The following is a 23,228-nucleotide window of genomic DNA, read 5'->3' as shown; positions in this document are numbered from 1 at the left end:
TGTTCAATCTCATATGTATTTCTTGTGAAATAGTGAATAAAAGAAGTTATGTACTCACCATAACGTTCCATCTGAGTAGTTCTACTTCATTTGTCTTCAACCTGTGGGATACCGGATCCGTACTGGATCCCAGCCGGCAACCTTACTAGCATCTGCTCTGAGCTCCAAGCTCCTCCCCTAACCTACAATACACCTCCACTACCTTCCAACCCCCAGAGCGAGTTTGCTGAATCTTATACTGATAACCCGACCTGTAAAAATACTTGTGACCTACAACTGCATCCTTCTGGGGGAAGGAGGGAGGGACATTTGAAGACAAATGAAGTAGAGTTACTCAGATGGAACGTTATGGTGAGTACATAACTTCTTTATCTTAAGTAGTTTACTTCATTTGGTCTTCAACCTGTGAGACAGAGTCCCCAGCTACTAAACTCCTGGGTGGCCCTCATGGAAGGATATTCCGGAGCACCGCGGAACCAAAGGGTGCTCTCCTTCTGGAAGTCAAATCCAGTTTTTAATGAGAAATAAAGGTATGAGATGAGGACCAAGTAGCTGCAGAACAAATATCATCCAAAGAAACTCTAAACCAAAAAGCCGCAGACATAGCCATTGATCTAGTGAAATGAGCTCTCACCTGACCTGGAGGAGACATGCCTCTATCCTTACAGACCTGAAGGATGCATGAAGAAATCCATCTAGCAATAATGACCTTGGAGATAGGTTTCCCCAAAAAAAGGTTTATAGAAGGATACAAACAACTGATCAGATTTACGGAAATTTTTTGTCCTGTGTAAATAGAATTGTAACTGTCTAAGAATATCCAGCAGGTGGAGTTTGTATTCCATCTTGTTAGCAAAATTAGGAAAGAACACAGGTAAATTGATGGCCTGATTGATATTAACTGGTGATGCCATCTTAGGAAGAAAGGATGGACTGGTCCAAAGGGAAACCCTATCTTTGTGAAAAATCATATAAAGAACTTTGATGGACAAGGCTTGCAATTCTGAAACCCTTTTGGCAGAAGTAATAGCCACCAGAAATGCTGTTTTCCAAGATGAATATTTTAGATCTCTGGTTGCAGCAGGTTTGAAAGGCGGAGCAACCAGATCTTGAAGAACCATAGTAAGGTCCCATGGGGGAACAGGATCATTGACGGGGAGCATAACAGAAGTGTCTTTAATAAAGGCTTTACACAGTCTGGAGGAGGCTAGAGAGGTAGAATTCTCACCCACATGAAAATGAGAAATGGCAGCCAACTGAACCTTGACAGTAAAAGAACTAGATCCATGTTGAAAAATATCAGCTAGAAAATCAAGAATGGAGGAAATAGGAGCTGTAAAGGGGTCTAAACGTTTCCACTTGCTGCGATAAACCTTTCTGGTAGAAGACTTATGAGCAGCCACCAAAATAGACCTAACTGAGGGGGCTAAATAGGAGTCCTAGCAATCACGGGAACTGGAGCAGCCAAGCTGTGAGCTTCAAACTGTCCAGATCCGGATGAGGAAATCCCAAAAGGTGTGAAATCAGATCTTGAATGGGATCCAAGATCCAAGGCGGAGCCAGAAGGTGAGACCAAAGGAAGGTAAACCATACCCGGCGAGGCCAAAACAGGGCAATCAGGTCCACTTTCCTCCCCAGTCGACGAGCTTTCCGTAGAAACCTCGGAATACGAGGTACTGGAAGGTAAGCATACAGAAGGCTGGGAGGCCAAGCATGGACTAGAGCATCTCTGGGGGACTCCCCCGGCAGGGGGTTCAGAGTGAAAAACTCGCTGCACTTCACATTGGAAGGAGATGCGAAGAAATCGCAGCAAGGCTGACCCCACACACGGACGATCTGGCCCACTACTGAAAGATTCAGAGACCACTAGTAAGGCATCAGAAGAGTCCGACGACCTGGCCCCTAGGATGTTGAACTGTCCTGGAATGTACGTTGCGATGAGAAAACGACCGGTGGAGATCGCCCATTCACACATTCTCAAGGCCTCGTGACACAAGGGGTAAGATCTGGTCCTTCCCAGTTTGTTTATATACCAGGCCACTGACATGTTGCCTGATTGAATTGCAATCATTCCCAGAGCAAGAAAGGCATGAAGGACCTGCAATGCTAAAAGGACCGCCCTCATCTCTAGAACATTTAATGTGCAAGCTGATCTCTACATGGGACCACAGGCCTTGGACTGTCCTACCCGAACAATGCCCCCCCCCCAATCAAGTTGGGAGGCATCCATGGTCACTGTGGCTTGGGCCAGGGCTGGAACAAAGGGCTGTCCCTCCAAAATGTCCGGAGAACAATCCACCATATGAGGGACAACCAAAAGACTTGACTGAGTTGTACTGGATACAAAAATGGAAGTTCCAACAGGGACCATTATACAGCTAGAGTCCACTGTAGAATTTTCATTGTAACCAGGCACACGGGAGAAGCGTTATGGTCTCTGCCATTGAACCTATGGCCCTCAACACTGATTCCGCCATTGGGAGATGAGAATGGTAGATGAGAGACACATGCATCCTCAGGTTTCGTACTCTGTCCGAGGTCAGGAAGATTTTGCACTGCAAAGTATCTATCCTTGCACCAATGTAATCTATCACTTGTATAGGATCTACGAGTGATTTAGATGCGTTGATTGTGATCCCCAAATGCAGAGCAAGGATCAAGAAATAATCCCCGGTTTGGGAGAGTAGACGCCTGGTGGGAGCAGTGAGGAGCCAATCGTCCAGGTACGGATAGACCTGAATCCCCTGAAGCCTCAGGTGAGCCGCTACCACCGCCATCACTTTGGTGAACATTCTGGGGGCTATGGTAAGACCAAAGGGCATGGCTCGAAATTGCTAATGATGGACTCCTAGCCGAAAGCGGAGGAACCTCCAGGACCTTCTGCACATTTTTATGTGATAGTAAGCATCGTGGAGGTCTAACAAGCACATCCAGTCGCTCTCTTGCAGGTATGGCATGATGGACTGTAGTGTGACCATCCGGAACTTCTCCTTGGCAACTGACAGGTTCAGGGTAGAAAGGTCCAGAATGGGCCTTCAGTCCCCCATTTTCTTTGGCACCAAAAAGAACCTGGAGTAGAAGCCCGATCCGGAGTGATCTGGGGGGACAGTTTTGATGACTCATTTTTCTAGCAGCTTGGAAGTTTCCTGTGCTGCTGCCTCCATTTGTGTGGGGGGTACGTCCGGGAGGTGTTTGCGAGATTTGGGGGACCCACAAAGGGGATAGAGTATCCTCTGGATATGATCTGAAGCACCCAGCGGTCTGATGTTATGGACTCCAATGCTGCCAGGTGCCAAGGACAATCGTCCCCAGATTGCCTCCAGAGTAGAGCATTCGGGCCATCCCTCAGGGTTGCTTTCTGGGTCTGTCCGAGAAAGGTTCTCGAGACCTAAAATTTTTGGGCCCCCTCTGCCTCTGGGCCGGAGTCCATTCTGCCCCCCTCTGACTCTGGGGGGAAGAGCAGCCTCGAGTGTCCCAGAAATACTGTGACTTTCGGAACCACATCTTTTGCCCTCTCTAGTTCTGGGAACAGGACCTTTGGGGGTTCGAAAAGCAGATCCTGACGGCATACAGTGTCTTCCCATCCTTCTCACTCTGGACTAACGTCTCTGATGGTCTTACCAAAGAGAGTAGCGCCGTCATAAGGGGCATTGGCAAAAGACACCGTGAAAGGTTCCAGAAATTGGCAATCTGAGCCAGGAATTGTGCCTCATGGACACGCCGGACCCAGGAACTCTAGCTGCTCCTTCAGTAGCATGTGAAAGGAGTCGCATGGACATATTGGAGACTGCCTTCAAAGTGGCCATCCTCACGGAGAACAAGTCCCTGTCCTCCTGCGACATGGACTTAGGGAGAGACTCCTTTTGTCTTCTTTTTCTTTCGGCTGTTCCCATTTGGGGTAGACACAGCAGATCATCTGTTTCCATTTCTTCCTGTCCTCTGCATCTTGCCCTGTCACACCAACCACCTGCATGTCCTCTCTCACCACATCCATAAACCTTATCTTAGGCCTTCCTCTTTTTCCTCTTACCTGGCAGCTTCATCCTTAGTATCCTTTTCCCAATATACCCAGCATCCTTCCTCAGCACATGTCCAAACCAACGCCATCTTGCCTCTCTAGCTTTGTCTCCAAACTGTCCAACCTGAGCTGACCCTCTAATGTACTTTTGCCAGCTCCTTTACCAGGTTGCGTTGGAGTCTCGTGACATGGGCCAGGTAGTTCAGTGCCCTAATACAAAAGGTAGCTGAAGCATAAACCCGCTTCCCTAGGCGATCCATCTTCTGCGACTCTCGGCCAGAAGGATGAACTGAGGAACTCTCCTGGGCTAGTTCCTTCTTTGTGGCTGCTGCTACCACCATAGCGTCTACGGGGGGAGCCCTTGTTCCATGCCAGCCTATCAGAAGGTTGACTCAAAATCTTGTCAGGCATTTTGGGAACTGGTTACATGGTGTCCAGCTCCTTCCATGCCCGCGAGCTGACAAGATCCACCAAGGGATCTGCGGGAGGTGACACCCAGGAAGTAGATGGGCCCGTGCCAAAAGACTCCAGGAACACAGACTCGTCAGAAGGAGGTTTGGGGGCAGACCAACCTCCCCACTGGCGAAGGATTTCCATGATGTCTCCAAAGGAGACATACTTGGGAGGTGACCTGGGGGAACTTTCCCCATCATCCAAGTCTGTATCTTCGGTGAGGGACAAAGGGGGGTCCAAGTGCCTCCTCTTGCACATATGCTTGTAAGGCACCTTTCCTGTGGGATTCTCCGGGGGGACCTCGCAAGCCACTTGTTCCTCAGGGGGAACCATCTGGGGCTCCTCGAGCACGAACTGTCCCACTGGTAAAATGATGGGAATCGTAAAAAGAGCCGAGGGGGTCAGGGAGGAGTCTGAAGGGGCAGTCAGGGGTCTCTATTCAGCGGAGAGAATCCTTTCTACTACGTCAAACACCGAGGGAGAACGAACCTCCTGTGGAACCAATAAGGAGGACAGTCTTCCCAGGTCCGACGAGAGAATCTGAGCCAGACCCGAAATGGACGGAGGTCCGAGGGAGGGAACCTGGCCCAACAGAGACGATGAAAAAAATTCCACTCCCTCGGATCAGACACCCAAGCTCCGGCTCAGACAGCTGCTCGGATCCGAGCTGGTCGGACCTGACACGCTCCAGGCATCTTTCGCCGTCGGGGAAGCAGGTACAGTCGGTGCCGACCCCCTGAATAAAGCCATCCTCGGATCCGAATACTCCAAACCCAGTGGACGGATCAGAGAAGGAGAAATCGATTGGAAAAAAAGGAAGTGAGCTCCCCCCTCCTGAAAGAGAGGGGGCTGGCAAGACCCCGATCTGGATCTGAGTATGAATGAACCTCCTCATCATTTTATTCACGTTGACTTCAGATAAAGACTGGGTGGACCTCGACAAGGCCACGGACTCTTACCTTGTGGGTCGGGGTACAGAGGCCCTAAATGCAGAGAACGTCTCCTCTGGCTCCGGGGAAAACCTTGGAGATCAGAGCCGAGGGGAGTCACGAGTCCTAAGCATCTTGACCAGTGAAGGGAGGTCTTATGTTCCTCTCTCAACTTAGACTCTCTCTCCTTCTCTCTGCCCCTTTTCCACTCCACTTCTGCAGGCTTTGGCATGGGAGGTTGAGTCCCAGCCTGGGAGGGAGGAGAAGCCAGGGGGAGGGAAGAAGGAGAGGAGGCCACAGCAGCCGCTGTGACCAAAGCCGAACACAAGGCAATTGCCTCAGAGGAGAGAAGAAGGCCTTTCAGGGCCAACTTGGCCTTCTTGTCTTTGATGGCGCACGAGTTAAAAAACGCGCATATAGTGCAGTCTGTACTAAGATGGGCCATGCCCAAGCACATAACACAAAGAGTGTGGCCATCCGCAGAGGATAACTTATGGCTACACTCAGTGCATCTTTTAAACATTGGCTTATCAGCCATAGTATCAGTGGAAAAAAAGAACAGAAAAAAATATTTTTTTCTCACTGAAACACCCACTTACCACACACACACAACACACAACACACAACACACACACACACACACACACACACACACACACACACACACACACACACACACACACACACACACACACACACACACACACACACACAAAACACACTGGGGGGGGGAAGCAAGCACACTCACAAACTACTCTAAAACTAAGCTAATAACTCTAAAATTAGAAAACCTGACACACCAAGAGAGGGGAAGAGAAGGGGGAACCTACACTATCACTAACCTAAAGTTAAAAGAGAAAAAAAAGAGACTTTTTAAGAGTTTTACAACCACTTACAACCTGGAGCTCTGGAGATCACAATGCTTCAGCTAGCTGCGGCAAACGAGATCTGGGGGGTTTGGAAGGTAGTGGAAATGTATTATGGGTAAGGGGAGGTGCTTGTAGCTCGGAGCAGATGCTAGTAATTTTGCCAGCTCGGATCCGATACAGATCCGGTATCCCACAGGTTGAAGACCAAATGGAAGTAAACTACTTCAGATCACAAGTACAAAGTCAAATCTTGAAATACTTCACAGTAGCTAGTGGTCATAAAAAGGACATGGAAAAAAGTACAATCTTTTAATAATAATTTATTAAGTGAGACACATACCTGTAACTCAGGAAGAAAGTTGTTTTCACCCTCGAGGGCTACCACTCTTTGTGCTCCAGCATTCAACAATGCTTTTGTCAAGGTACCAGGCCCTTTAAAAGAAATCCAGAGTCAAAATACTGAATAATACCGATGAAGCAAAATAATATGTACTGAGGGCATATCACAAAACATACCAGCAATGACCTCCCATTTATCAGTAATTTAATTACCTGAAATACTTACATCAATCACAGCTGTTACTACTCGTCTTGGGCTTCAGACCAGTTGTTTTACATTAGGAAGGTTTGTGGTCTACATTCTTGTGGCAGGAGAGGTCGTTTACATCCTTCTTAGTTGGGAATTGCTGGTTGAAGGCTTATTGTGCCTGTTTATTTGAACTGTTTCTTTCTGAAATTAGTGCACCTTGTTTGCTGTAGCATAGACTAGATTCAGACCTGCCAAACCCAGCTGTTTGTATAACTTAAGCACTAATCCAGGACCTCTTTTTTTTGGAGAGGGTTCCCCTGCAAATTAGCGGCAGGAGTGTGCAGTTAGAACTAGTCTGACTGAAGGTTGCTGGAAGAGAACTCAGTTTTCAGATTTTTTTTATTGGTTAATTTGTTTAAACAAAAAAAAAACACACACACACACACACAGTGTGTAGTGCCGAAGTCGTAGGAAGCATAGTAAAGAGTTGGGATAGTGACCATTAATCCAGTCTACGTGTGTGTGTGTTTTTTTTTTTTTTGCTTTTGCAGTGCGGTGCTTTTTGTTAATTTGTTTAAATCAGTTTGCTCTTGTTTGCTACTGTTTTATTTAAGTGTGCATCTGTTCTCCTATGTTAAATCAGCCTAAACAGATTTAAAATGTCTTTAGCATAGTCTTATTATAGGTTTTGCTATATCCAAATCTGCTTGTATGATTGCTGCGAGTCCTGCTACGTCATCTTGTGTTGGCCAGGGCCTGCCTGCACTTAGTGGGAAGAAGTGAACTGGTTGGATCTGATGGGTCAATTCCAGTGTTTCTATTTTACTTTCGTTTTTGTGGTATTTAAACCCCACATTTGCATGGGTTTGTGCATCTCACACCACCGCTGCAGTGTTTTAACCCTTTGCGAGGTACCTCAGCTGCATTTTTTCCCTTACTAGCATTTCTGTGCAAGTGAGGCTCTGCCTTGCAGCTACTGTATTGATTTTATCCAGCCCTACTCAAACCTATAGGTACTCTCCTCAGATAGTACCCAGCCTTCTATTCCTGACCTCTCTTCCACAGATTCTGACAACCATGGACAGACAATTTCCTACATTTTCTCCTGCTAGTCTGGTTGATATGGGCATCCTGAGACAGTGTAGCAACTGCCTCATGTACACCGACAACCCTCTACTACTACTACTACTACTACTACTACTACTACTACTACTACTACTACTACCACCATCTAGGAACACAATATGTGAGAGATGCAATAACATTAAGAACCTAGAAGCCTTGCTGTCTCAGTCACAAGCCAATACATCTGGCACTGAGAAGGTTGTCTGTGCAAACACTACAAACACCACAACTCTAAGACCACCCACACCTGTACAACACACTCCTATATATGTGGAGGATCTCAACAAAAACATACCTAGACAAGAGAGACCTCCGAAGCAAAAACACACATGCACATCACAACCCACAGCACCAAGCACCACACATAGTACACACGCCTGCGTCTCACATCCTCGAAGGCCCAACCACAAAACCAACATACTAGTTATAGGAGACTATCATGAAACATACAGATGTGCCCCTCACCAGCCTAGACAAGGAGAAAGTCACTGCAAGTTGCTTATCAGGTGCTAGAATCTACCATATCAAGAATGCACTCAAGTCTCTTAACAGGTACTGTTATGACTCTGTCTTAGTCCATGTTCATGTGAATGACTTGAGATGTACCTCTCTGGACTATATGAAGTGAGGCATGACAGAGCTTGCTGAATGGGTGTCCCAAGCATGTCCCTAGCCTTAAATCGGCATCCTACCATCACCCAGAATGATGCCTCAAAACAAATAGAAAATGATTGACTTTAACTGGCTTAATTTCTGGTGTCAATCCAAGGGGATAATGTACCTGACAGCCTGGGAGGACATGACTGACAGACCACGATGCTTTGCCACAGATAGCCTTCATCTGTCTCCCCTGGGCTTCAGGCTTCTGGCAAAGGCTCTTGCCACCCCATAATGCCTTTTTTAGGCAAAGTCATGAGCACATTACCAACATGAAAAACTCATCTAAATGAAATTTAAAGGTCATGCTTCTAAACGCTAGGAGTCTTAGTATGAAAGTCCACTCATTACAAGCATTCCTTGCCCTGGAAGATGCTGACATTTGTGCAGTCACTGAAACTTGGTTCATAGCTGTGGAGAGCACCCCAGCCTAAACAGGTTACTCATCCTACCATACTTTCAGACCCCGAACAGAGGGCTACAAAGCTAAAGGAGGTGGAGTTTCAATATTTATCAAAGACACACACCTCCAGGCTGGTCAAACAGTATGATGCACAGAATATACTCCAAGTGCAGTTAACTGTTGACAAAACACCTATTCAAATCATAGCTAGCTACAGACCCCCAACCATAACTCAGGACACCCACTCCACCTATCTGGATTTATTTGAATCCATCAAGATTCAACCCTCTACCCTGATCCTGGGTGACTTTAACTACCCAACCATATAGTGGAAGACCTGTTCTAGTCCAAACATGAATGCCCAGAGATTCCTCAACTTTGTCAATACCAATGCATTGGATCAGCTGGTCGACACCCCCAGAAAAGGTGAAAATATCCTGGACCTGGTATTAACCAACATGAGTAGCCACTGTAGCACCCCTACAGTGTCATCCTCCTTGGTAAGATCCGATCATAAAGCAATCACTTTCGAAGTCACCATCTCCCCTGACCCCCCCCCCCCCACCATGTCCGGGTCAAGCTAAAAACTTTTCCAAAGCTGACTACAATCTCCTGACAGATTCAGCTTCACAGCCACCATCTCTTCAGTTAGAACTAGTACTAATGTCCAAGCCTGCACCAAAAAACTATACGAGCACCTACATAGCTGTATAGACTCAGCAATACCTGACAGGACTAAATCATCTTCCTCAAGGAAGAGTAAACCTGTCTGGTGGACAGCAGCAAAAAACAAACTCTATAACAAAAGGAAAAAAATTGCTGTCCAGGACCAAGACGAAGTAGATGCCAAGTTGGAAGCAATCTCTCCTTTGTCTGAACAAGCAAATAAGGTCACTGCTGAAATTCTCTAAGGCTAACTTCCGTCCAAATTGGCCACATCTGCTAAGGACGATCACAAGGCCTTCTTTACATATGTCTGCAGTCTCAAAGATAACACCCAAATCTGCTCTGAATGGGTCATCAATACCACCTACACAAACGCCGTAGATCTAGCCAACCTGCTGGCAGACAGGTTCAGTGAAAACTTCACCCCCTGTTGTCCGCATCAGTAAACCAAGACATGCTCAGCACCTGCCCCCCTCCCCTCATCACCAGGGAGCACGTTTTTAATGCCCTCTCAAAGGAAAAAAATACAGTCTTCTTGGGACCAAACAACATCCCTGAGTGTATTCTACATTAACCCAGGCGTAAGCTCTCACAGCTCCATTAGGCACCCTATTCAACCAAAGCCTGAGCACTGGCTTCGTCCCAGCCAAATGAAGGACAGCCACGGTCATCACTCTGTAAGTTGGCCCGCCCACTGATGCAGACAATTATAGGCCCATCAGCCTAACTAGCCTGATCTGCAAGGCCAGGGAACGCATGATCATGGGCCTTATAAACAAGGACATTGGCAACCTCCAAACACTTGACCCTACACAGTTTGGCTTTGTCAAGGGGAGATCATGCCTCTTAAACTTGGTCGACTTCTTCAAAACAGCCACCAAAGCCATGGATGAGGTTAGGACCGTCCACACCACCTATCCTAACCTAGCCAAAGCCTTCTACACTATTCCCCACTCGAGCATAAGAGATAAACTCTAGCAGCTAGGCATCAATCCATATGTTACCAGATGGGTGGCTAACTGGCTTACTGATAGAGCCAGTCAAAATAGGGGAAGCCACCTCTAATAGTAGATCCATAAAGAGCAGTGTACCCCAAGGATCGGTCTTGGGGCCTCTACTGTTTGGGGTGTACTTTTCTGAGGTCCAAGCCACAACAAGTGGTCTGCGGCTGACCAAGTGTGCAGATGACTGCAAGCTGGGTGTGGTCTTAAATTCCCCTATTGATGTGAACATCCTCCAACACGGCCTTATCCAAACTAATGACTGGTGCCAGAAGTATGGCCTCAAATTGAATGCCAAGAAATGCATCATTATCCCCTTTGGGAAAAATGCCATCCCCACTAATTACATTAATAACAATGTACTAAGAACGCAAATCAGTAGCGAGGGACTTGGGCACCCAGGTTGATAGCAACCTGACTTGTGACCACCACGTTGTCTCCATTGTACTGAAGGCTTTCTACATGGCCCACCTCATAAGTAAGGGTATTTCATTCAAGAAGTCATAACATCCCTGTACTCTGCCCTCATCATACCCATTATAGTGTATAATGCCCACTTTGGCATGTGCCTTACCAAGCGCATGTAAGAGCTGCAGAGACCATAGAGGTTCCTGACCAGGAAAATTCAGGGTCTGAAACACTTATCTTATACAGACAGTCTAGTACAGACTGCTCAGAGGTGACCTGTGTCTTACATACAAGGCCATCTCAGACCCAGCTTTGATGGATTTGCTGCATATCCGTAAGTCAAACTCCACTCACGCAACCCGCATGCAAGGCCTCAACCTGGTCTGTGACATTAACAAAACTTGTTGGCGGGATAGATTTGTGTCCCAAATACTCCATCTGTGTACCAGACTCCCTCTCCATGTCATAATACCTCTCTACCCCTCTTTAAGGGGAACCTGGATTACTGGATGTGAAACAGAAAATACACCCCTGGGATACCACCTGTGTCTCTGCTGGACAGGGGAAACAGGTGCTGACTTTGTGCGAACATGGACAAAATTCTTGGCTAGGCTTATAAGGGCATCCAGACCAATAGCCTAGTATCATCCTATGAACCTATGAAAAACATACTCAGCACTTCTTTCACAGCTAATCTGTAATGATTTAGCTGCAAAGTTATTTTTCGGCTGGATCCCAAACTACAGACAAAACCTAGTGAGAGGGTATTGAATAACCTCTTTGTGTTCCATAACCAAATTTATCACTAAACAGAGGTAGCATTCGTTCAAGTCACATATTTTAATAAACTGCAATAAAAAAGAAATGTATCACAAAATGATTTTGTCTGAATTAATTCAGTTGTACCTTGTAATTCCTAAAAGCTGACAGACATGCTATATCAATTGCAACTGTTTCTTCTTTCTGCATTTATGTAAGCATTTAATTCTGCGGAACTTATTTGTAAACATGTTACCCAGTTGCATAGGGGAGGTATGCAGTAAAAACTACACACAGTACCATCCTCAAAGCAATTCAGAAACCAGCATCAGATTCCTCAGCATACAGGTATGCAGAGTTGCATACATGAAGACCCCATGTATACAGCAGGTATGCAAATGTCTAACAATTCACAAAGATGTGAACCATCACACAAGAGTCACTGCCTCAGTCACATGTTTGATCACTGAAACTGCAGATTCTGTGTACTGACACATACAGAGACAGCCTACATTGCACCTATATGCAGAAGTGCTGCGTAGGATTACAAAATGACCACCACCAGCACTGCAAAAATGTAGAAAATGTTCAAAATGTGCACATTTTCCCAGTATTATAAAGATGTGTGTGCAGCAGACAAAACCAGTTAATAAAACACTACACTGTCACCTCACCTGATACTAATGAGCTCCTCATTACCATAATATTCTCTGAAGCATCACCCACATATCTAATGTCTGTGATGTACAGCATTACTGAGTAATGCAGCTAACTACTCTTCCATGTCTCATCAAACAGCTACTGAAGTACTTGGTAAGGCGTGCTTCAGAGCATCACTTCTACTAGCTCAGCTCACAAAAAGGGAGAAACAGCATGCCTTCAGCTACTGGGGGGTTGCCTTTATTGGCCTGACTGCACCAGTAAAGACTTAAAGAAAACTTCATGGGCATTCCAAAGTCAAGTGGCTGAAACACTGGTATTGTAGTATCACAGCATATATCCCTTGGTGCTACACTGCACAAGGTTTAAGGAATTGCAAAGACTCTAGCTTTCCTGTGTCATTCTTTTAGTGTTTACTAAATGGCTTGTCTGGGTGACTTTTTCAGTCTTTAGCCAGCTATTTTAGATTAACTGATAAAACTGCAAAAATCAAAAGATGGAAAAGAAAAGAAAAAGGCTGGCTGACCATGAGATTTCTCAAAAAGATCCACTTCAAAAACAGCAGTGCTAGAAGACAGAGCACACAAAGAAAACCTGAGATTTTCTGTTGTACCAGACAAAATGGAAGGAACAGCCTGCAGTCATTTTATGAAAGTACAGAAAAGCAACTGGACACCAGATTTGTTAAATGAGAGACCACAGTGAGAATGCTCCAAATCTGGCAAAGAGAAAGGAACAAGATATACATTAGTATAGCAATAACCCACGCCTGGGTGTGGGTAATGCTAAATTTACCCACGGTTGGCGTGGTTTGGTCCCGAGGCCCGGACCAAGAAGGCCAGCCGTGGGTAAATTTAGCATTACCCACACCCAGAAGTGGGTTATTGCTATTATACCATGACATTATTTAAGAAAAGAAACTGTTACTTTTCTTAAATAATGGCATAGTATAATGCCTGTTTACTGCCCTTCCAGATGTCTGGCATCGCGGCAGTTCTGATGTACTGCGCGCTCGCGGTACATCAGAGTTGAGCAAGCAACGGAAGCAAGATCTCCGTTGCTTTGTCTCGCTATGTTAAATGAGTTTAACATAGCGAGACAGTTTTAAAATAAGCAACGGACATCTCCGTTGATTATTTTAAAACTGTCTCGCTATGTTAACTCATTTAACATAGCGAGACACTAAAAAAAAGCAACGGAGATCTTGCTTTCTCCATTGCTTTTTTTTAAAACACTGTCTCGCTATGTTAAATGGGTTTAACATAGCAAGACAGCTTTAAAATAAGCAACGGAGATCTCCGTTGCTTATTTTAAAGCTGTCTCGCTATGTTAAACCCATTTAACATAGCGAGACAGTGTTTTAAAAAAAAAAGTTATACTAATGGAAAAAAGTCCGGGCGACCGGACCTTTTTCCATTAGTATAACTCGATTTACAACGGGCACGCTGGCCAATCAGCGTGCACGTTTTGGGGGGGTCATGGTATAATAAAGATGTAATCACGCCAACAGAAAAACATTTCCTCCTCACAGAATTGTGGCACAAAAAAGTATTAAAAATTGGGGATAACATGTTTGGGAGTGTTAAATATTTTTTATGGCCCAAGAAGATGTCAAATAATTGCTTCCTCGGGTAAACAATAAATGCTGGAGGTATTCTGGGAAAGAGGGGGTAAATGGGAACATACACCTTTATTAAATTACTGTGCAAGATATAAGCAAACATGCATTAACAGAAAAGAAAACAGACCATATTAAACATGTTAACATTTTTCCAATATACATACATCACATCTTTTCTTTTCTTGTAACTATCAGTACAAGATTACATAAATTGCTGAATCATTGCCTTCCCTTAAAGCTCACCGCTCCTCCTGAACACATTATTCTGCATGTACTGTTTCCACGATTTCAATTTATATGTAATTTGCTTCTTCCTTTTTTCTAAAACCTCACTCCTCCTCCTCCTGAACACATTATTCTGCATGCATTGTTTCCACAACTTAAATTTATATGTAATTTGCTTCTTCCTTTTTTTCTAAAGCTACCTCTTCAGTTCTTTTCTCTCTCTCTCTCTCTTATAATATTCAACACTTCGGATACAGTTGGTTTACTTTAGACTTTGATTTCTATTTTCTAGTAATTGCTTTTTTTGGCAGTCAGAGTTGGGTCTCACTGTGTCTATGCAATTCAGATCTAGTGTCCAAGCTCAAAAACTCATTTCCTTAGTTACAGCAATTTTCTCACCCAATATTTCTGATGGGAGTACTCTATACAGAATATTTAAAATTTGCCAACTAATAACACTCCCAAAACATATGATGTCCTTACATTCCCCACTGCAGTATACATAACTTATGGGATTATCCCCTGCCGTGAAGCCTGTCGTCCGGCCAGTCCACCAAAGTCTACCGTTTCTTTAAGGTACACTGAATGTCACCTACACATTCCTTGCGTAGAGTAGGGCATAAAGGTAACGTTCAGGCATACCATCCTCAGAACTTCTTTGCCACCAGTCCAAATGCTGTTTTTAACCTGTGTTTGCCTCTGTCTGTTTTTTGCCATTTTTTCTGTTTTTTGGAATTTCAGTAACTGCTCCTGTTTGCTGGAGGCCCACTGCTTCCAATAAGTCTGACAGGTTTTATAGGGTGTCTGAGGATTGTTCCTTTTTGTTCAAATGTCCTGCTGCAGACCCCTCTCTGGTGTCTGCAGCCTCTGATAAGCCATCTCAATTGCTTCCTTCATCCATGTTACTGCCTTCTGACAAGGACAACAGAACCATGGACAGGCTGGCTAAGAAAGTTTATACTTTGGCTACCCTAGCTTTTAGGGCTATTAATTATCAGACCCATATATGTAAGTATGTGTTGGCGCTTCTTTTCAGGCCTGTCAGCATTTTTCGGATCTTCCAGACTCAGAGTAATTCTGATGCTCTTTCTATGCTAGGGACCTCCTCTCAAGTAGTTCATCATTCTATCACATGTAGTTATGATGCAGCGGATGCCTCTTTTAGGGCTGCTGCTTTTGGTTCAGTACTGAGGAGGCATTCATGGCTTAGGCTTCAACCTTTACCCGATGATATTAAGGCTAAGTTGATGAATGCTCCTCTGGATAATGAACTTTTCTTTGGGGAAGCAGCTGCTGGTTTAAGTCTCTTCGGGACAAGGGGAAAACCTTACAGAAACTTAAGCATGTCTGTTTCTCCAAATTTCAGAGAAACTACTCTTCTAGGCCAGCCTTTGTTCATAAGCAATCTCTCCCTCCTGCTAAAGGTAAAAAAGGTGGTAAACGGGCTCCTCCTGCTAAGGCCACTCAGACGTTAGGGACTTTAAAACCTTCCCTTCCTGACAAACCAGGTTCTGTCCGACTATCCACCTGTCCCAGCCACATTAGTCTTTCTCTTCACCTCTTTCTCTTCCCGTTTGGCTTTGAATCACTCAGGATTCTTGGGTTCTGTCAAATCATTCATCAGGGGTACTTCATGGTGTGGATTTCTAATCCTCCTTTTATGGGCATTTCTCAGCCTCCTTGGGAATTCCCCCCAAGGTTCTTTGAGATTTCTTGTCTCAGGGTACTATTCAAGAAGCACCTGTGTCATAAAGGGGGAAGAGGTTTTTATTCAAGAATGTTTCTAGTGCCCGGAAAAGAAGATACTTGAGACTGATTCTAGACTTCTCTCATCTAAACACTTTTCTGAAGGTGCCTTCCTTTCGAAAGTTGTCCCTTTAGACCCTTGTTCCTCTCTTTCTCCCTCAAGCCTTTCCAGTGTCTATGGATCTCAAGGATGCTCATCTCCATCCTCTTTTCAGGAGGTTTTTGCATTTCTCTGTTGCTTCCTAGCATTTTCAGTTCTGTATTTTGCCCTTTGGCCTTTCTAATTCCCCAATGGTGTTCACCAAATGTCTCACTCCTGTGATTGCTTTTTGCAGGCTTCAAGGGATCCAAATATTTCCTTACTTGGATGTCCTGCTGATTCAGGCATCCTCTCCAGAAGTCCTTTTGCAAAATCTTTGTTTTACCATTTCTCTTCTTCAGAGCCTAGGGTTCACGGTAAACTTCAAAATGTCTTCCCTGACTCCTTTTCAGGATCATGTCTTTCAGGGGTTGCAGGATTTAGAAGGTGCCAATGCTGGCATCCCTGGCTCCTCCAAAGGCCTTAACTCTCCGTTCTTACTTTCAGACTCTTCATCCCCTGGCCTCCATTACAGCCAGGTCGTTTCTGAGAGCTTTGGGGTTCATGGCTTCCACCATTCTGATGCTCCCTCTGGCCAAACTCCACATGAGAAAGTTCCACTGGTTTCTGAAGTTGGTGTGGCTTCTACATGGGCATCCTCTACACTTTTCAGTTCCTCTTGTCTCAAGAAGGAACTTCTGTGGTGGATTCAGCAGTTGTCTGAATCCAGGGCTCCCTTTTCATACTCCTCTCCCCTCTCAGGCTCTGTTCACAGACGCTTCTGATGTGGGATGGAAAGCAAAGTTTGGCTCCTTGAAGGTTTAGGGAGTGTGGTCGTCTAGTCAGCAGAAGGAACACATCAATGTCAAAGAGATGAGAGCTCTTATGCTGGCTCTTCAGGCCTTTCATCCTCTTTTTCTCTGCGGGGCCCCTCAAGGTATTCACAGACAACACCACATTTATGTGGTATATCAACAAACGGGGGAAAACAAGATCTTACCTTCTTTGCTGGTTGGCATTTCTGGTATGGGATCTGGCCATCAAGTATCAAGTGACTTTTCAGGAAGTTTATATTCCTTCAGATCAGAACATTCTGGCAGACTCTCTGAGCAGGTCCTTAATTCAATCCCACAAATGGATGCTTCACAGGGACATGTTTCTGGACATTGTGCACCAGTGGGGTACTCCTCAACGAGATCTCTTTGCCTCCCCTCTGAACAGACACCTTCCTCTGTTTTGTGACAGAGTCCCAGGTTCTCTGGCATGGAAGGTGGACACCCTCAATTTCTTGGGAGGGGATGTTTCTTTATGCATTCCCTCCCCTTCTTCTCATTCAGACAGTCCTGTTCAAGATTCAACAGGATGCTCCCAAAAATCTTGTTGGTGACTCCCTTTTGACCATGACAGCACTGGTTCCCTTTACTTCTGCATCTAGCCAAGGGCAATCATTACAAGTTACCTCACAAGGTGGATCTACTCACACAAGACAAGTGACCTCTGCACCATCCCCACCTGTCCACACTTCAACTGACACTGTGGATGATAGGGTTTTAACCCTTCATAGATACCTTTTTTTTCCTGAGAATGTGCTGCAGGTCCTGCAGAAGGCCAGGAAAACTATTACTAGGAAATCCTACTTAAACGGAAGATGTTTTCTATTTGGTGTCTTTCTTGTGACCTGGACTCACTCACCTCTGGATGTTCCTTTGGTTGTCTCTTATTTGTGTGAGTTGCTCAATGCTGGTTTGGCGTATTCCTCTATGAAGGCTCACTTATCAGCTCTTTCTACTTGTCTGCCCTTAACTCCCCCATTAGCTTCTAGATTTGAAGCTAAGCAATTTCTTTAAGGCATCCTTAATATCAGACCTCCCAGGAAGCCTGTTCCGCCTCCCTGGGATCTAATTTTTTTCTGGAGAAATTGACTCAGGCTCCTTTTGAGCCTGCTGTTTCAGCTTCCTTGCAACACTGACCTTGGAGGACAGTTCTTTTGTTAGCATTTCTCCCAGACAGGTGTCTGCATTGCAAGCCCTTATGGCTTGTCCACCATTTTTGATATTTTATGAGGACAGGGTATCCTTCCGTACTAATCCTTCTTTTATGCCCAAAGTGGTTAATGAGTTGTCACTTAATCAGTCTATTAATTTGCCTACTTTTTTCCGCTGTCTGCAATCTGACAGTGAGAGGGTGCTGCATATCTTAGACATGCACAGACAGCTCAGAGTTTATTTGGATAAAACTAAAGCTATCAGAAAATCTGACTGGTTATTTCCTTTCATCCCAGGCCTTTAGGATTAGCTGTTTCCAAGCAAACTATTTCTACTTGGATTTCAAAGGCTACTTCTTTTTGTTACACTTTTCATGGCGAAAGCCTTCCCTCTGGTGGTGCATTTTTCAAGGGCTCTGACACTAATTCTGTTCTTGAAGCAGTCACCTGGACTTCTGTGCATACTTTTACCAAACACTACAAGATGGATTGTATCTCCAGAGCTAGAGCTGGTTTTGCTAATGTCATTCTTCATGGCTTCCTAAAGGGCTTTACTGCTGCTTCCTCCTCCCAAGTTTATTCTTGAGCTTTGGCACTCTTCCCCTAAGTAGTTATGAATATTGCAGAGGCGACTGTAAAGACATAATACATTTGTGTAAAATCTTACCATAACGGTAGATGTCCTTGCCTTCACCGCTGCAGTATCACTCACTTCCTCCATCTCCCTAGTCTATTTTCCTTCCTGGATGTGCAGGTTCTCTCTGGTTTTCCTTGGACTGCTGTTCCTACTGGGGCAATAAGTTACGAGGATGGTATGACTGAACCTCACCTTTATGCCCTACACTACGTGAGGAGTGTGTAGGTGAAGTTCAGCGTACCTTAAAGCAGTCTTAGACTTTGGCAGACTGGCCGGACGACAGGCTTCACGGCAGGGAATCCCATAAGTTATGAATACTGCAGCAGTGAAGTCAAAGACATCTACTGTTATGCTAAGATTTTACATAACTGTACTTTCCCATTTACCTCTTTCTTCCCAATCACACCTCCAATATGTGCTATCTACATGAGGAAAGTTCTTTGAAGTTTGCTTTGGAAGGGTAAAAAACTCACTGCAGAGTACTTTTTCAGAAATATTGAGGAGAAAATGGTTGTAACAATGGAAAAGAGCATTCTGAGCTGGGACACAGGATCAGAACTGCCTCAACATTGTAAGGCCTTAATTAGTTTAATGCTATTCGCTGCCAACCCCCTCTGATATTATTCACATTTATATTACTTCCTTGGGAGCTGTGGATACATGAAAAAAAAGTGCGAGTTTCTAAACATGAATGAGATTACAGTGTGCTTTAAAAGACTGCGATATATAATATTTGTAATAGGTTTCCAATACAACTATGCTTATGCAAACAATCCCCCCCTCCCACCATCTTGCATTTTATCATATATTTGTGTAACTCTATAGATGCATGCAAAGTCTGCAGCACTGGGAATAAGGAAATAGTGATGTTAAAAGCCTGGGTTTAAAGTATAAAAGAAACCCATCCTGCAAAAAAGAGAAGTTAGCAGAAATGAGGAAATGCTATACAGCTAAGAATAAGCAGTTACAGGAAGTATTTAGATACCCCAAATACCTCTGCTGGGGGATCTACAGAAGTTACTTATCTATATATTGGTGAAAAGTGTACTGTTATGGCATCTGCAAGAGACAGCCTAAGATGCTCCTTTGCTCAAACAACTTGCAAGTCTAAGGTGCAGCGAGTGCTGCCATCAATGGTCACATTCTAAAGTGTGTATTTTACACTGGCACTACTTATAAGACATTGCAATCTCGTCTTCATTATTTTTATATTTAATTTCTCAGTGCCTAATGCACTGCAGTTTGCATTCATGCAGAGATAATGAACAATATTTGCTACAATAACTTCCTCTGTCCCCCCTTCCTTCTATGAGATGTACGATTCCTCTGTAATATTTGCAGAACTTGAGGAATATTCTGGAAATCTCCAATACATCAACAGCATTTCACATTTCTCAGAGAAAGATGTTGCAATGGCCCTTTGCAGTGCAAGATACAATAAGTAAAGCATTTTAAAATTTCAGACTAAAAATTTCACCAAAGGTAGGATAATGTTAATCCAGCACAAGCAACAGTATCAACGACATGTAACATTCTCACTGCACTAAATATTTAACGAAGTACAAGAACTGAAAAGTTACATTTACTTGCTGCGTATGTGATATGCCAACATTTCCAAACACTATGCCCATGATGCAGTCTGAGTGACGCACACAATTTCAATACTTTCTATAAAATCTAAAGAATACATTAATTATATACATGTATACATAAATGTATATATAAACAGACATGTTTATATACACATTATGCATACACATACATATAAGTTGTCCCCAGTCTACAAAGACCTACCAATCTACACCCAATCTACACCCACACAGAGAACTCTCAGGAGGGAACATGATGGCCTTGTTCCATCTTTCAATTTTCTAGGACAACTCCTCTGGGATGTGTAAGTATATCAGGACAGTATGCCCAGCCCCCACCACCACCAACAGTGCTCATTTTTACAAGAAAACAAACAATTCATCTTTCGTTGCAAGACAAAATATAAACTAATGATGTATTGTCAATCAGAATGAGCACATAATCCTTGGGACACTACACAGATAATGGTAGACAACTTACACAGAGGCTTGCAGAAATGTTACTACTGCAACCAAGTAGTATGAATAGTCATATGCTATCTGCAGTCTAGATCCTGCCTCTAAGGCTGCACCATTCACAAAGTCACTTGCAGTCTGGACCGTCAGGGAACTGTAACAGTGACTGCGGCAACCAGCCTCTTCTCAAGGTCCTTGTCATCACTATCGGAAAGCATCTATTGTGTTTGTATTCTTAATATTTCACAAAAACTGCATACTTTTAGTCATGCATGGCAAATATGAATTCATATACTTGCCATTTGTCCAGAACCTTGGACTCCCTTTCTGAAGGATGGCCAACCCATGCTTGTGGGAGTAGGGCTGTGCTTTATCTGGACAAGACCACATCAACTCCTTCTAAAGATCTTTATCTGGATCTTGAATCTTCATCTGGATCTATCAAACCTTCTGGGAAATGCGGTCATGGTATCAGGATATTCCAAGTTCACTTTTATTACATTCCCAAATGTGTAAATAACTGGTTGATAATCACATACGAAACCTCAAAACACTGGCACCAAGCCAATATGGTTTCATCAAGGGCAGGTCATGTCTACTCAACCTGACAGACTTCTTTGATAAGGTCACCAAAGCAGTCGATGAGGGCAAAATGGTTCACACTGTTTACCTCGACTTGGCGAAGGCATTTAACACAATACTCCAGTTGGGCATTGTTGGCAAATTCAGGACGTCCGGTATAAACCCTTATGTCACCCAGTGAACAGCCAGCTGGCTCACACAGAGGACCCATGAAGTTAGAACTGGGGAGTCCACCTCTACAACCCGACCAGTCACAAGCAAAGTCCCTCAGGGATTGGTCCTGGCACTGCTCATTTTTGGCATTTAATTCTATGAGGTCAAAGCCAATGTTAGGGGCCTCTGGCTGACTAAATTTCCAGATGACTGCAATCATGAAATTCTTCACAGAATCCCCCACCAACACTAATGTTCTCCAGGAAGAGCTGACAGACAAAACTTGTGTCAGAGCCATAGACTAAAACTAAATTCCAAGAAATGTACAACAGCATCCTTCTTGAAGGTCATCCACCCCTGGTAACTATTATACTGACAGCACAACCCTAACAGTCTTCCCAGTAGTCAGAGAATTGGGCACACAGACAGTACTCTTGCCTTTGATCATCACGTGCCTACAGCAGTGAGAAAATCATTCTATGTTGTGCAACTTATAAAGAAAGGTATAGCATCTAGGTCCAAGGAGGTCATTCAGCATTCATCAGACCTATCATTGAATACAATGCCCCCTTTGGTTTGTGCCTAACCAGACACATCCAACAATTGGAACATCCACAGGATTTCCTCACTAAAAGAATAAAGGACGTAAGGAATATGTTCAATGCATATCACCTCAAAACACTATCCCTGTATTTTTCTCCTACAACCTGTCAAGGGGTGATGTATGCCTGGCATACAAAAGCATTGTCAGACCCCACCCTGATGGGCCTCCTGTATATCCACAAAACAAACAGCGTGACTTTATCCCTTCTAAAGACTTAAAAACCTTGCCTGTGATACAAACAGGAACTGCTGGAGAGACAGGTATGTATTCCAGAGAGTAACCCTTCTCTGGGACAGACTCCCCATCCATGTGAAGCAGAGTTCCTCCCTAGCCTAATTCAAAAGTGTAACTTGGACATCTGGAAGGGATACAGGAAATTCATCCCTGGTTTGGCACCCATGTCTCTAAAGGACATAGGCAGCCTGTAAAATGGTTCATCTCCCAGGCTCCTGCTTGTAAATGTTTTTCTTCCAAGCCTTTGCTTACACTTAAGTGTACACGAACTTGCCAAAGATGTCGGATGCATAGTTAGGCTTAAAAAGGGCCTTCTGATTATTAGCCTAGTACACACCTATAAACTGGTGGGATCATTCAGAAAGTCCATTTTTGGTATCCTCAAGGCTTACTGCAGTCTTGTCTATGGGGAAAGGGCAACAGTGAAAAACTATCCCTCTTTTTGCATTACACAGAGCAGCTTTCCAAATACAGAAATAGGAGGAAAAGGACTGACTGAGACTTGATCATAAAGGTCTTCTGATAACTTCTCATACTGAAGCTTTCACTTGAATCATCATTCCTTCTGAAAGCATTGACTGGACCTTCTTCAGATCTATCTCTTCTGAAAAGTACAACGACTTCCTGGAGGACTCCAATTTTAGGGAGTGAGCTGGCCTAGTAGCATCCAACAAAACAGGAAAATGTCTAATGGAAGCCTAGAGAACACATGTCCTAAAGTAAGACTTCCAGAACATCTGAAGAATGTATGACAAAAGAGATGTCCGCAATGAAACATACATATCTGATACATTACAAAACACAATACTGGTGCACTAGATGGTCAAAGATTTGGTACAGT

At 44.2% G+C, this 23,228-nt stretch overlaps 1 protein-coding gene across 2 annotated transcripts in view; it reads right to left on the bottom strand.

The window, feature by feature from the left end:
• Positions 1 to 23,228, bottom strand: part of TFB2M (transcription factor B2, mitochondrial) — a 433,306-nt gene that overhangs the window by 312,181 nt on the left and 97,897 nt on the right. For both annotated transcript variants that reach the window (XM_044061929.1, XM_044061932.1), the window contains one exon: positions 6,610 to 6,701. In XM_044061929.1, the coding sequence (XP_043917864.1) occupies positions 6,610 to 6,701 (92 nt within the window). The remainder of the gene's footprint in view (positions 1 to 6,609; positions 6,702 to 23,228) is intronic.

The sequence above is a fragment of the Protopterus annectens genome, chromosome 1.part0 (genome assembly GCF_019279795.1).
Source record: "Protopterus annectens isolate FY-2018-M chromosome 1.part0, PAN1.0, whole genome shotgun sequence".
Lineage (NCBI taxonomy): Eukaryota > Metazoa > Chordata > Ceratodontiformes > Protopteridae > Protopterus > Protopterus annectens.
This window is presented reverse-complemented; position numbering and strand designations above follow the sequence as displayed.